Raw genomic sequence first — 14900 nt, 5'->3', positions numbered from 1 at the left:
TACTAATATCTACAGTTAGTACTAGTGGTTGTATTTATAGTTTATGTATGTGAGTGTATAGATTGGTAGGTGTGGGTTAGGTGTGCTGGGTTTACTTGGATGGGTTGAACTTGATGGACACAGGTCTTTTTTCAACCCTATGTAACTATGTAACTATGTAACCATCTGACTTATCCAAGTGGTCTTTAGCAAATTGAGGACAAGAGCAGCGATGCTCTTTTTCATATTAGGCAGCACGGTGGCTCAGTTTGTAGCACTTCTACCTTGCAAGGCGTTTGTATGTTCTGTAGACAACAACAAGAGATCCTCTGCACTCACCCATTATCAATATACAGTATATAGGACATTAAGACATTCTGTGCATTAAGCTACTAAGAAATGCCCTCCCCTTTAAACAAAACAGGGATTGTTTGTCCATACATTGCAATATACTTCAAGCTGGCCAACTATGTCAAAATCATCCCTTATGGCCAGTCCTACACTGACTAAAGGGACTAAATTTTACCTGCAACTTACTTGCTTTCAAGGTTAAAACCCCCATATGGTTGCCCTTTAATTGGCTCCACTGGGATCACCTGACTGTAGCTGGGAAGGGTGTTTTGTTTAAAGGGGAAGGCATTTCTTAGTAGCTTAATGCACAGAATGTCTTAATGTCCTATATATATTGATAATGGGTGAGTGCAGAGGATCTCTTGTTGTTGTCTATATGTATTTTGTGCTCACAACTTCATTGCACCCCCGCCTAATGGTTTAAAATTTAGTGGTTGAGCACAACTTTCCCCTTGTTTGCTATAGTTTATACAGGAGCAGGGGCCAGCTCCATGTTGTAGCACCCACCCTTCCTAGCTACTGTCAGGTGATCCCAGTGGAGCCAATAAAAGGGCAACCACATGGGGGTTTTAACCTTGAAAGCAAGTAAGTTGCAGGTAAAACTTAGTCCCTTGGCTAAATGTATATTGAAGCAGTAGAATTCTTGGTGAATCGCATAGGTCAGTGTAGGACTGGCCAGAAGGGATGACTTTGAGGTAGTTGGCCAGCTTGAAGTATATTGCAATGTATGGACAAACAATCCCTGTTTTGTTTAAAGTGGAGGGCATGTCCTATATATATTGATAATGGGTGAGTGCAGAGGATCTCTTGTTGTTGTCTATATGTATTTTGTGGTCACAAACTCATTGCACCCCCGCCTAATGGTTTAAAATTTAGTGGTTGAGCACAACTTTCCCCTTTTTTGGTATCGTTTGTATGTTCTCCCTGTGTCTGCATGGGTTCCCGCTCGGTACTCCAGTTTCCTCCTACACTCCAATAACCATTCAGGCAGGTAAACTGGCTGTTGACTAAATTGGCCCTGCTGTTTATGAATGTGATAGGAACCTTAGATTGTAAGCTCCACTGAGGCAGGGACTAAAGTGAATGCTGTCTAATGTTATAAATACCAGGAAATAATAACAATATGACTGGCTTTCTCCTTGCAACCCTGCCTTACACACTATTGTTGTTGTTTGTGCTCCTGATGATGGACTCATGATAGGATTTTGGATGTTCTCAGAAGTCTCCTTTGTTCGAGTTACAACACACTTTGTACAAACCTGTGCTAAGATCGGACTTGGATAGTAAAGACCCAGATTTGTGTTCCTTAAATAAGACAGGGCCTCACTGATTATTATACCACTGAACTGGGAATCCTAGTGGTTCTCATACATTTGGCCGCACACAAATATGTAACTGTAGATCATTTTCCTCAATAAATAAACCAATCAGTATGACATTTTGGACTGATTGTTTAACTGGGTCCTTTCTTTGTAGTTTAGGATTTGCATAAAAAACAGATTATTTTAGGCCATATTTATGCAGAAATATTGAAAGTTCTAAAGGATTTACTAACTTTTAAGCAACACTGTATGATTTCATATTAAACCTGTGTCCATACAACTTTTTCTTTGAATCATAAATTGATGCCCCTGTTACCTGAATGCCTGATGTGGTGTCTGCCTATACAGTCTCAGAGTAAGCTGCTAGGAACCATAAAAATAATGCGTGCCTCTCCTATGTCTTGCTTGGAGTAAACTAAACATCTTTTGGAATTTATAATGTACAAGATCCCCTAATAAATGACTTTATACAATAATATCAACTATGTCTGACATTGTAAGGTAAGTAGGCTATATAAGTATTCCTTCCCCTGAAGATAAGCAAAATGGGGACAAATATTTTATGAGTTGACCCAGCCCTCTTGTCCTACGCTAGGGAGTTGGCCTTCCCATGTCAGCAGCAACTCCCCAGGCTGAAATGAAATCTTTGCACAGAGAGCGAGACACTGGAGAGTCCTGTTCTTAACATTTTCTAACTGCACTTGGCTTGTTCTTTTAGAAGTTGCTAGCATAAATGATAGGAATGCAAGCTAAGCATACTCAGGGCTGGAATTATTGGTAGGTCCCCCCTCTAGCAATAATAATCCCTTTGTGGGCCCCTGAGGTAGCAACTGGTTCACCCAAAAGACCCAATCTCAAAGCATATGAGTAACACTGTGTATACCAGGGGTGGGCAAACTTTTTGGCTCGCGGGCCACATTTACTTACCCCCGGGGCAGGGCCAGGCCAGCGTTACGCCCCCTTAGTCTGTTTAATTCCGGCCCGCCAATGACACCAAGTCTCGCGTGATGAGACTTGGCGTCGGCGGCGGGCCGGATTAAAAAGGCCAAGGGGCCGGATGTGGCCCGCGGGCCATAGTTTGCCCACCCCTGGTGTATACAGTACAGTACAGTGAGGGGTGCTCTGAATTGTATGTGGGAGAAACCAACAGTTACACCAGCATATGGCGCAGCACAGGAGAGCCAGCTCCTCTGGTCAGGACTTAGCTGTGTACCTACATCTAAAGCAGTGATCCCCAACCAGTGTTTTGTGAGCAACATGTTGCTCCCCAGCCCCTTGGATGCTGCTTCCGGTGGCCTTAAAACACATGCTTATTTTTGAATTCTAGGCTTGAAGGCAAGTTTTAACTGGATAAAAACCAGGTGCACTGACAAACATAACCTCCTACAGGCTGCCAGTCCACTTAGGGGCTACCAAATAGCCATTTACAGCCCATATTTGGCACCCTCAGAAACTTTTTCATGCTTGTGTTGCTCCCCAACTCTTTTCACATTTGAATGTGGCTCACGGGTAAAAAGGTTGGGGATCCCTGATCTAAAGGAAAATGTTTGAAGACTGCCAGTTTCACATTCTGAACAGGGAGAATGACTGGTCCGAAAGAGGAGTTACAGAAACCATATATTTGAAAATGGAAAAACAAAGCTTGAATATATGCGTTTTGCAGTAAAACTCACACAATTTGAATTATAGTTCAAAAACTTGAATGTTTGGTATTTATTAAGGAAAAAACCTGAAAACTGGAATGTAAAACTTCGGCATCTAAAAACTTGCGAGTTCATGTAGAAGTCAATGGGAGTTGTCCGAGGCAAAGTCAAGCCATATTTCCAAGATTTTATTTATTTTCGCAATTTTTTGGGTTTGTAAACTTACAAATTCAAGATATTAAAGATTCCTTATTTAAACGAGTTTTCCATATTATCAAGTAAGCAAGCATTCAAAATGTGAGTTTATTTGAAAAAAAAAAATTTGGAATTCACAAATAAAAACTGATAAATAAGCCCACTATTGTCTGCCACGTAACATGCTGTTTTGGCCCCTCTCCCTGGACGGTTTACTAACACCTCAAAGCTCCAATCATGCTAATACAATCAACACCTCACCTTTATGAGCATTGGATTTAGGAGTGGCTGCTGTGGGAGAGAGACTACTCGGGCATGCCTTCCAACATGTGAAAACTAGAAAGAGCAACAGTAAGATATGCTGTGTGCTTATTTTGACCATGCCACTTTCTAGCCACACCCTAAATACCACACCCATTTTACCAAATACATAACCCAGACATGCCAGTATAATTACTACAGAAAATGGCTAATCGGCATATTAACTCCAGATGTGGCAATATAATCCTTGTAGAAATGGCCAGTGAGCACTTCATTAATCCCAAACATACCAGTGAAATCTCTGAAAAATGCCCAATGGATAAATGTAAAGCATTAACTGCACTTGCACAAACAGAATACCAATAAAAAAAAGATATATTTTTTTCCTTGTGCTGCCACACTGCTTGGCTCTCTCACTCTCTGCTCCACAGTAGAATGCACAGCCATCTTTTTTACAAGCGGACAGAAGAGTTAACATGGGGTAAGGCTAAAAGGGAGGGGGGAAAAAAAATCTAATTGCTGATTGGTTGCCCTGGGCAACATCACCTGTAATGCTTCACTCCACTTTTTAAACAGCATGATAAATAAGTTTCCAGACTATATTACTGGGAGTAAGAGTTTGCTTTTACACTGAGTGACACAGTAAAGAGGATGAATTGGCATGGGTTACAATCCTTTTTTAAAACAAAGCTGCAGTGAGATGCATGATTTTAGTCAATGTATTAGGTTTTAACTGGGAAAAATGCATCTGCTTTTCTATTAAACCTAACCTTTATTTTTATCTTTGTCAACAAAACCCATAGTATTGGAATCAATAAACATTATGTAGCAACAAAATGTCTCTGTGATTAACTCCCACCACATTAAATCCTATTAGCTTGAGGGATTTGCTTTGGTGAACCCAGGCAGATGTAATAATCCATCTTTCTAGAGATATATTAACATTAAAATGTAGACATTCCCTGTCTGTTTACCTACACAGGGATTTATAGAATGTATCCATGGCATATGCATTATCCAGGGGAGGAGCAGAAAGGAACTGAGCAGGAAGCTAGAAGACTGCAGTGGAAACACTTGGTACCTGTGTAAGGGGATGGATAGAAAGTTGTGGGCTGGAACAGACGATACAAGGACGTTTGTGGATTGTATTTGCACAATTTCAAGGCTTTTGAGAATACGAAGGTTATCTGCTGCTCCCAGCTGAGGTTAGTGGCCCCCTGATCTCCCATTATTTATTACAATAGAGCCACTGGGTGAACCATTCATAAAGAGGGATTTTGGAATGGGAACTAGAGAAGCGAAAGCTGCAGAATTCTCATAAACCTCTATTGGCAAAAGATGATGCAAAGGTGCTGGGTAAATTGGTACAACTGTGAGGCACAACTTGTCTGCCAGCATTTATTTATACATGAGAGACACAGGCACATGTAATCAGAGCAGTTTATTGAAAATTAGAATAAGATGAAGGTTATTGTATTTGAAAATAGTTTTCTACCAGTATATAATGTATTAATCATTCAGTGGAATGCAGATCTATGATTTTGCTTGAGCAGCTTTGCAGAACACTAAGGCAACAATTTTGTTATGTTTTCCTGGCATTTTAATCTCTGAGCCATGGTGCTAAGGCACTGCTGGAAGTAAGGAATGTAGCAAGCCTTGCCTCCCTTAGCCGGCATTAAAAGCACATGTCTTATACATATAACATATTAGGTCACATTCATTTATAAATCTATTAGAGATTTTTAATAGTTGTCATTATTGTATTTTATTCTTAATACTGTTACACTTGAAAAAATTTGGAGTGTATGGGCAGCAGAGCCCATCTTAGATTCTTGGTAGATATTTGTCCCAACGTGCAATCCACTTGCTGTAGTAGAGACTTTCTATCAAACTCAAACAGCTCTGCATGCCGGCTATTCCTAACAAAGTCAAAAAGGGACATTGGTATATATGGTTTAACCATAAAAGAAATGTAACCAACTTCTTGTTTGCAAAACCTGAGTAAATGACAGTTTTTTAAGATGATGTTCTTTACACTGATCCAGGATGTGTAAGGAAGAGGCACACTCTGAATCCAGAGTTCCAGTCCTAGAGCTCAGACAAACCAAATCCGAACCTAAAAGATTCCATAGCTACATATTTACTCTGCGGTTCTGGGAGAAGCTAAAGTTCAAAGTTATTCTATTTCAGATATTGGTGTTTTGCTGTTTATTATTTATATAGCACTGGCATAGGGTCACATTCACTTCCATGATATATGCATTTGCTAATTTAATTGTAAGTTCCCCACAGACTTTTACTAAGTTTTAATGAAATAAACCATAAGATGGATTTTTTTCATGGAAGTGAATCTAGCCCACAGTATGAGCACTATTTACATAGAACGTTTAGTTATTTAAATAGAGAAAATATTGTTAATAACTTAATACATGCACTGGAATGGACCATCAATGGGTCTAGTTTTCATTTTGTTCAATAGCAGGGCACACAGGCACAGAAAATGACACAGTTACGTTGGAGATTAAAAGAACAAACCTTTGGTTGTGTGTGACATTGTCTGGGGTTCAGTTGTGGTCATTTCATTTTTTTTTTTTTTGGCTTTTCCATTACCTGTCATGAAAATCTGTACATTACAGCCCCAATTTCAGTAGAAACCAATGAGACAGGAGTCTTGTGTGCTTTTGGTACTTATTTGTAGAGACACATTGCTGTGTATCATTTCATATCTATTTATCTCAGTGTTGGGTTTTTTTTATCTTCTAAAATGTGCGCCACCAAAATCTCTTCATAATGAAAAGGTGATTTACCTTTTAGCATGTAACTAATATGTTACAGAATGGCCAGTTTTTTAATTATTTGCCTTCTTCATTTGCCACTTTCCAGCTTTCAGATGGGGGTTACTGACCCCAGCAGCCAAAAGACTATTGCTCTTTGAAGCTACAATTTCATTGTTGTTTTTTTATTTATCTTTCTAATCAGACCCTCTCCTATTTGTATTTCAGTTTCTCATTTGTACCACTGCCTGGTTGCTAGGGTAATTTGTACCCTAGAAACCAAATAGCTACTAAAATTCCAAAATGGAGAGTTGTTGAACATAAAGCTAAATAATTCCAAAAGCCACAAATAAAAAATAAATACCAAATGCAAATTGTTAATATAAAGGTGAACAAACTTCTTTAAATCAGACCTGCTTTGTTTTAATATAAAAAACACAAACATTCTCATGCACACATATCGTTTGTGCACAATGGGAAGAGCCTATACTGTTTCCTTCACTTTAATTAATATGGTCCTGTCTGTATAATGTTAATAAGAAGGAAAAAATGCCAATTAGGGAAGCTATAAACTTTGCCTCACGGTCTAGCAACGACCTGCCAGCAGTTAAAGGGGTTAAATTGCTGCTTGCAAACTAATACTCCTTGAGCAAGCTGCTGTGTATGTGGCCAGGCTGCTAAGTGGCTGCTGCTATTGACTCGCCATTCATTAATGTGCAAGTGAAATTCTTCATTATCAGACCTTCAAGCAGAGATCAAGAATTAGCTAACACATTCAGACCTGGGCGAAGACTAAACCCTGACTAAATGGGGACACATCTGCAAGCACTGGTCAGACTAACAATTGTGTTTGTCTTATACACACGTTTCAAAGGAAAGGTTAGCATAAAGCTAAAGTGCAATAAGCGTTTTTGCATGCTTTTTTGCATTGCGTTATTTCTCGCACAGAAATAATACTAATGCATGATTCACAAACACTGAGAGTGCTAAATATCGCATTTGTCTGTGTGAAAATTAACACCTACTTGGGGCAGGCGGTAATTATAGAAAAGTACAGTTAATGAGCTTTTGGCAACACAAAATGGACTTTGCAGTGGGATTTATTCAAGTATGTGTTGGCCCTAGAGTGATGCAGCCTCCAGTTTGCAGGGAAATGGTCATTTTCTGAAAAGAAAATAGTTTTACGAACGTAATGGTGTGTATGGCTAATATGGCGTGCACGCAACAAGTTGCACGCTGCGTCAAATATCGCATGAAAATAGTCTTTGCGACTTAAATAACGCAAACAGCATCGCGTCTAAATTAACGCAAATATCCTTTTGGTGAATCGAGCATTAAGACGCAAAAAATAAGACGCGATAAAATTTTTACCACATGCTATAAATAGCGCTCGTTTTAACCCACCTTAGTGAATCAGCCCTCATGTGTATGGCGTATATTTTCAGCAAGCCAAAAAACACTTGCCGAAAATATGCCCCATATGCTCCTACCTGTGCCTGCCCCCGAATGAATGGAATACGCTCGGGTGCAGGCACATGTAGCTGATATCCGCATAAAAATGTGAGAGAATGCAAAGTCTCCTGTTTTTATGCGGATTTCAGTTACATGTGCCTGTACCCGAGCGTATTCCATTCATTCGGGGGCAGGCACAGGTAGGAGCATATGGGGCATATTTTCGGCAAGTGTTTTTTGACTAACTCCTCGTGTTTAATGAGTCAAACAAAATACAACAATGTTTTGGGGGCATGCCCCTTCATCAGCTGATGAAAATAAGTTTGTCCATATATTGTAATATATTCAAGCTGGCCAACTAAGACAACGTTATCCCTGGTCTGGCCAGTCCTACACAAACTTTCAATTCATTTAGAATTCGGTTAGGTCATTATACATTTTTCACAGGGACTAAGTTTTACCTGCAACTTGTTTTCCAAGGTTAACACTCCTAAATGGCTGCCCTTTTATTGGGATCACCTGACAGTAGCTGGGAAGGGTGGAAGCTACAACATGGAGCTGGCCCCTGCTCCTCAATAAGCTTTAGCAAAAAAAAGGGACAGTTGTGCTCACCATTAAAAAATTTTAACACAGAACCACAGAATTCATACAAAGAGAAGAGATCTCCTGCGTTTACCCATTTTAAACATACTATTCTAGGCTAGAGTAAATTGATCCTGGCGGCGACCAATGAAAGAGGCAATGATTTGGGATGATTTTGGCAAATTTCTTAACCGTGTGACCAAAAGCTACGTGATTTTAAAGAGTTCAGATTAGGTTCACCTAGACACTTAGATTCAGCCGAATCCAGAATTTAGTACATCCCTAATAGATCCTGTTATAGGTGTTAACCAATGACAAGTTAGTGGTGGATGGCTACTAGCTCCTACTCCCTGCCCCTTTAGAAACGGAGCACGGCCTAACACAAGCTGCACTCCATTCTAAGGGGCTGATTTATTAATCCACAAATTCGAATCCGAATGGGAAAAATTCGGATCGGAAACGAACATTTTGCAACTTTTTCGTATTTGAGATTTTTTCGTAGCCGTTACGACTTTTTCGTAAATTGTCGCGACTTTTTCGTAGCCGTTACAATTTGCTCGTATATTGTCTCAACTTTTTCGTATTGAGCGCTCGTAAACGGCGGGCAAAACTTTCAAACTTTGCATGATTTTGGAAGCCTCCCATAGGACTCAATGGCACTCTGCAGCTCCAACCTGGCCCAAGAAAAGTCACGATACTGAAGCTTGAATGAATCCGAAACTTTCGTACTCGGCGCGAAGGCTACGAAAAAGTCACGACAATTTGCGCAAGTCGTAACGCTACGAAAAAGTCGCGACAATTTGCGGAACAGTCGTAACGGCTACGAAAAAATCGCAAAATACTGATCATTACGAAAAAAACGCATTCGGATGCCTTCGGACCATTCGTGGATTAGTAAATCAGCCCCTATGTGTAGCCCACAGGTCAAAAGGCCTGCAGCTATTTGCACAATGTCCCATGCAATGGCTGATTGTGATCTTTCCCTGCACTTGAATCCTGAGTCCCTATAAGTCTATTCTATCCTTGTTTCCCAATGCTCTGATTTGACCCTATGCCTGTTACTTGGACTTTGCCTGCCGTCTTGCCTCTGCCTCCTCTTTGTACTAAATATTTGCAATTTTGTTTGTTATTTTCAGCATTAAATCTTGCTTTAAATTGCATATACAGTTGTCTCCAGCTTTGTTAAGTTATGGGGATGTTTGCTGGAAGTTACTCCGCACAAAGGCTCAGCTAATTCAGTGTGTAACTCTAACACCAGGTAAAATCAGATATTTTTACAGTCATGTAAAAAGGTACAACCTATATAAAGTTTCTTTTTTTAACATAAGTGGATGTATTAATATCTGAACCTTATTCAAACAGTATATAAAGATAAAGGTTATAGATCAATAAACTCTACAATCACTTATTCAACAAAAATAAAAGATATACAGGTATGGGATCCCTTATCCGGAAACAGAAGGCCATTTCCCACAGACTCCATTATAAGCAAATAATTCTTATTTTTAAAAATGATTCCTTTTTCCCTGTAATAATAAAACAGTACCTTGTACTTGATCCCAACTAAGATAGAATTAATCCGTATTGGAGGCAAAACAATCCTATCGGGTTTATTCAATATTTAAATGATTTTTAGCAGACCTAAGTTATGGAGAACCAAATTACAGAAAGATCCCTTATCCAGAAAAAAAGTCCCGAGCATTCTGGATAATAGGTCCCATATCTGTACCATTTCATGCAGTGAAGTAGACAAAAAAAGTAAATACACCCTTTGTCTAATACATCTGATTTCAATCAGAATTTGCTTTGTATCAGCATGCACACAAGATCATTAGCCAAATGGATAATGTGGCCCTTTGCTTGATCCAGATACTTGTGAGACTGACGATTGTCTCAGGACCTCAGTTGAATAATTGTGATAGCAGTGTGTGTGGCCAAACAGTGTTTCACCACTGGCATGAGCATCTATACCCAGCTCTAGTCCTAAATAGAGACAGCCAGAATCCAGCCAAAGCAACTGATATAGATAGTGTTGCCACCTTTCCTAAAAAAAAAAAAAAAAACTGGCCTTCCTACACTTTTAGCTTTTTTTCCCATATTAATAACATTGGCAACAAGCATCATCTTTACCAGCCAGAAGGAAACTCTAGATACAGATCACAGTAACAACGTTGCATTGTTTAATTTGTTTCCCACCAGAGGTACTGACTTCGGAAGGGGCATATGCAGAAGGTGGCCAGACCTCAAATGGAGCTGTAGCAGCTCTTTCCATGCTGACCTGAATACCTCACTACCTAAAACTGGCCCTTTGCAGGATTTCCTAAATCCCCCAGGGCATGCAATCTGCAGTTAACAACATCATTTTCTCAGTAATCCCCTTGGTTTCCTGACTTGCTGTTTCACGCTATCTTTTCATGTTTGCTGTTTCTGCTGTTTGAAATATTATAGTTACAAGGCCTGTGTTTTGCCTGGCTGCTGGTTCACCCAGGTTACTTATTAGAGACAATAGGATTATGTACTGTTTCCTATTTGCTATGGAAAATTCCAAGTTGGATGGAAACATGACATGAAAGTACATTTCTATGCAGGAAAAGCAACACTTTAGTAATAAAGCTGAAAATGAAAGCTGTGATGGTGTAGTCAGAACATTTAATAAATTGTAGTCAGTATGATTCAGACAAACCTGGAAATCCTCCTTAGAAACTGGGAAGCCTGGCACATTTTATAGTCCAAATGGTTTATCCTGGATGGGCCTCATTTGAAAATAAAACATTAACATGTGAAAATTACACACAATGTGGAACCATGAACATTTATAAGGCAAAGAATAAAGGGATTCTAATACAACAAACACTCCTACTATGGGGACTTAAAGAGTCCTCATAAACTACTGGCAGTCTGGCATGGTACAAATTGACCAATTAAGTCTGTAATAATATAACATTTTTTTTCAAGCAACGCCAGGTAGAATAATGCACAAGTCAATGCGCCAAGTCTCTTTGTATCTGGAGCTATACCCAAAAGCAGTCATTTTATTTTGCTTCTTAGAGCCTCTGAATTTTGTCTGTTCCCTATCAGATGAAAAATTGCAGTCCTGCTATGGACACAAAGCCTGAGCTGCCCCAGGGTCCTTTGTGACTACTAGCATCTCTTAAACAGTCCAGTGGCTCTATATCCAACTAGGTAATGCCTTGGCTCTCCATAACATCATAACTGGCATTCAAGGACAATCAGAGGGCTTGGGTAAGAGAATAATACAAAAATTGTTAGAAAACAAAAGCAAAGATCAGATTGGTTGTTGTGGGCAATATCACCTGTGATGTTAGTCTCCAGCATTAATAAACATGCTCCTTATCTATTCTAAGAAAAACTTACATCTACTTGGTTACATTGGCAGGTATACTGTAACTGATGACATTTCAGAGACACAGGAATAAAGAGAAAGAACATGGCAGCTAAAGGCTACAAAAAGATCAGACTTTCTAAACTGTGACATGGAAAACAGCACAGATGATGATCCTGAGAGCAATCTGACTTTCTGTATAGTTGACCACACTCTACGACAAACTCTGTTCCCTGTGGTGTATGTTGCTGTACTTGGTGTCGGTCTGCCTGCAAACTGCTTGTCATTGTATTATGGATATTTACAAATAAAAGCCAAGAATGAACTTGGTATATACCTGTGCAACTTAACAGTGGCTGACCTTCTTTATATTTTCTCTCTGCCCTTCTGGCTTCAGTATGTTTTGCAGCAAGATAACTGGACATATAATGAGACAATGTGCAGGATCTGTGGCATTCTGTTGTATGAGAATATATACATTAGCATTGGATTTCTCTGCTGTATCTCAGTAGACCGTTACCTTGCCTTGGTTCATCCTTTCAGGTTCCACAAACTGAGGACAATGAAGGCAGCTCTTGTCGTTAGCATGATTATTTGGCTCAAGGAAATAATGACGAGCTACATTTTCTTCATACATGGAGAAGTCAGCGAAGATCCAGAAAGCCATATAGTATGTTTTGAACATTATCCGATTAAACCTTGGGAGCACAATATAAATTACTATCGCTTCTTTGCTGGGTTCCTTTTTCCAATAATTCTCCTGCTGTTTTCCTACTGCTGCATCTTTAGAGAGGTTGGAAACAGCAAAGGTGCCCAGATAAAGAAAAAACTTCAAGTCAAGCAGCTGGTTCTAAGCACTGTTATCATCTTCTTAGTATGCTTTGGACCATACCATATACTTGTGGTCATCCGAAGTTTTTTTGAAAGAAATTGTTTCTTTGCCGTTAAAATATTTAATGTTTACCACTTTTCACTGCTACTTACCAGCCTCAACTGTGTTGCAGATCCAGTGTTATACTGTTTTGCCAGCGAAAACACTTACAAAGACTTTATTAAATTAAAAAGTTCCTGCATGACAAGTTTAGGTTGCCTCAAAGATAAACAGAAGGAACCACAGCAATTAAACAGTGCAGAGACCTACACTGCAACACAAGTACCATTTGAGATTGAGCCTGTGGAGCTACGTGAGAAGAAGTTTCCAAGCACCAAGCACTCAGTTTAGGATACTGAAGAAGTTCTAGCTGGAAGGGTATATCTACACCACAGGGCAAACTTCAACATGTTTTTCCCAGGGTCACAGAAAAGTACAAGAGACAATTACCCGAAGTACATATTTAATGTGTGCAGGGCACATAGCGTTAGTTTTTATGTCTCTTTCAAATTCAGCTGTGTTTATTATTAAAATAAAATTATTTTATTAATGTTTTTCAAATACAGTTCTGAATGGATTTATTTAGTAAGGTAGTTAAATAAGCAGATACCGGTTTATGACTATAGTCATAATCATTCACTTTAATACCAAAACAGTGGGTACTGTAAGGATAGTAAATACATAGAATTTCATACATATGGCTGATAACGGATTCTTTGGTGGTGTTCAAAACAGGTTTGATAGCTTTAGTATATGCCCCACGAAAAGATTAGTTGCCCTCGATACAGGCGACTCTCTCTGAAATGCCTTTCCACCAGCAATGAAGTAAATCACCTGTAGAAAGGTATGTGCGTCGCTTAGTTTTTCTGAAGTCGTGCAAAGTTGCCTGCAAGCGGACTTTGGAAAAACAAAGCAACATGTATGCATTTCCACTGGCAATTTATCAAAGTTAAAATAGAGCCTATCACTTTCCGCCACAGTGAAATTCCACCTTTTCTATACACTCACTATGGAATTTTTAGGAATGACTCTTTTTTTTACACTTTGATAAATATGTCCTCAGGAATCCCACACAAGTGAAAAGAGAATTGTGGAATAGTGGAATTTCACTGTTGCAAGCTCTATTTTCACATTTTAATAAATGTACCCTTAAAAGAAGGACTGGAATTTTTATACATATTTTTACTTATCTTTAATTTCCTGCCCAAGGAGTTCCTTTCTAATGTTACTCTAAACTGCAGTGCCATTTTGTATTACATGCATACATTTGCTACTGCACTTCTTTTGGAGTGTGGTTCCTACATATACAAACACACACATATAATATACAGTATATAAACACATTCTTTAATAGTGGCTTAATTACAAAGCTTTCAACCTTATCAGGGATCTCAACAATTATGGAAATAAAATATAAGGCTTGCCAATGCTGTCATGTGTGTAAAATATTTTAGAGTTACCAACATTAAATTATGGAGTTTGTGTTGTGTCAAATGCTGCAAAACCTTTGTTTTGAAACCTGCGATGCCTGAATTTAGATCACATGGTAAGAGCCAAGAGTCTCTGAATCATGTCTGAATGAGTGTTATAAAAGGGGAGACCATCAACTTCCATAGCAAGATTGCCAGTCTTCCCACTACGGACTCCCTGTGCAACCAGTAAACTTAGAAGATTTTCTTCCTGTACAAAAGAAAGTCAGAAGGTTTGTTCAAGATACGAGCATATGTAAAGCCACATATATACAATTTAAATTTGAAAAGGACTTATTTTTTTCTCTAATAATAAAATAGTACTTATGCTAGAGCCTAACTAAGCTGAGTAAATCCATATTGGTGGCAAAACAATCTTACTAGGTTTATTTAATTTTTACATGACTTTTAGCTGACTTATTGTATGGTGATCCAAGTTAAAGAAGGATCCCTTATCTGTATTTTGGATTATAGATCCTATTCACAAGCTTGGGGTGCTGCAAGGATGCACGTAGCAAAAAACAGGGCATATGTATTATCACATAAAGCAAAGCACTCACCGGACTTAAAGGAATACTGTTATGGGAAAACAGAGATAGCAGCTCCCAACTCCCAGGCACAATGCACTAAGATGGCTGCCTACACACCAATATTACAA

At 39.0% G+C, this 14900-nt stretch overlaps 2 protein-coding genes across 4 annotated transcripts in view; one reads left to right on the top strand and one right to left on the bottom strand.

Moving 5' to 3' along the window:
* Positions 1 to 3607: 3607 nt before the first annotated feature.
* Positions 3608 to 13284, top strand: gpr68 (G protein-coupled receptor 68). The gene is made up of 2 exons (XM_002933225.5): positions 3608 to 4956; positions 11957 to 13284. Exon 2 carries the CDS (start codon positions 12054 to 12056, stop codon positions 13122 to 13124), a length of 1071 nt encoding a protein of 356 aa, XP_002933271.2. The 5' UTR covers positions 3608 to 4956; positions 11957 to 12053; the 3' UTR covers positions 13125 to 13284.
* Positions 13285 to 13334: 50 nt separating this feature from the next.
* The window catches only part of dglucy (D-glutamate cyclase), a 29552-nt gene continuing 27986 nt past the window's right edge, over positions 13335 to 14900 (bottom strand). For 2 of the 3 annotated variants that reach the window (XM_031890451.1, XM_031890452.1), the window contains exon 14: positions 14100 to 14453. In XM_031890451.1, the coding sequence (XP_031746311.1) occupies positions 14313 to 14453 (141 nt within the window). In that variant the 3' untranslated portion in view covers positions 14100 to 14312. 3 annotated transcript variants of the gene reach the window in all.

The sequence above is a fragment of the Xenopus tropicalis genome, chromosome 8 (assembly GCF_000004195.4).
Source record: "Xenopus tropicalis strain Nigerian chromosome 8, UCB_Xtro_10.0, whole genome shotgun sequence".
Lineage (NCBI taxonomy): Eukaryota > Metazoa > Chordata > Amphibia > Anura > Pipidae > Xenopus > Xenopus tropicalis.
The sequence above is the reverse complement of the archived record's forward strand: the minus strand, read 5'-3'. Positions and strand labels throughout refer to the sequence as shown.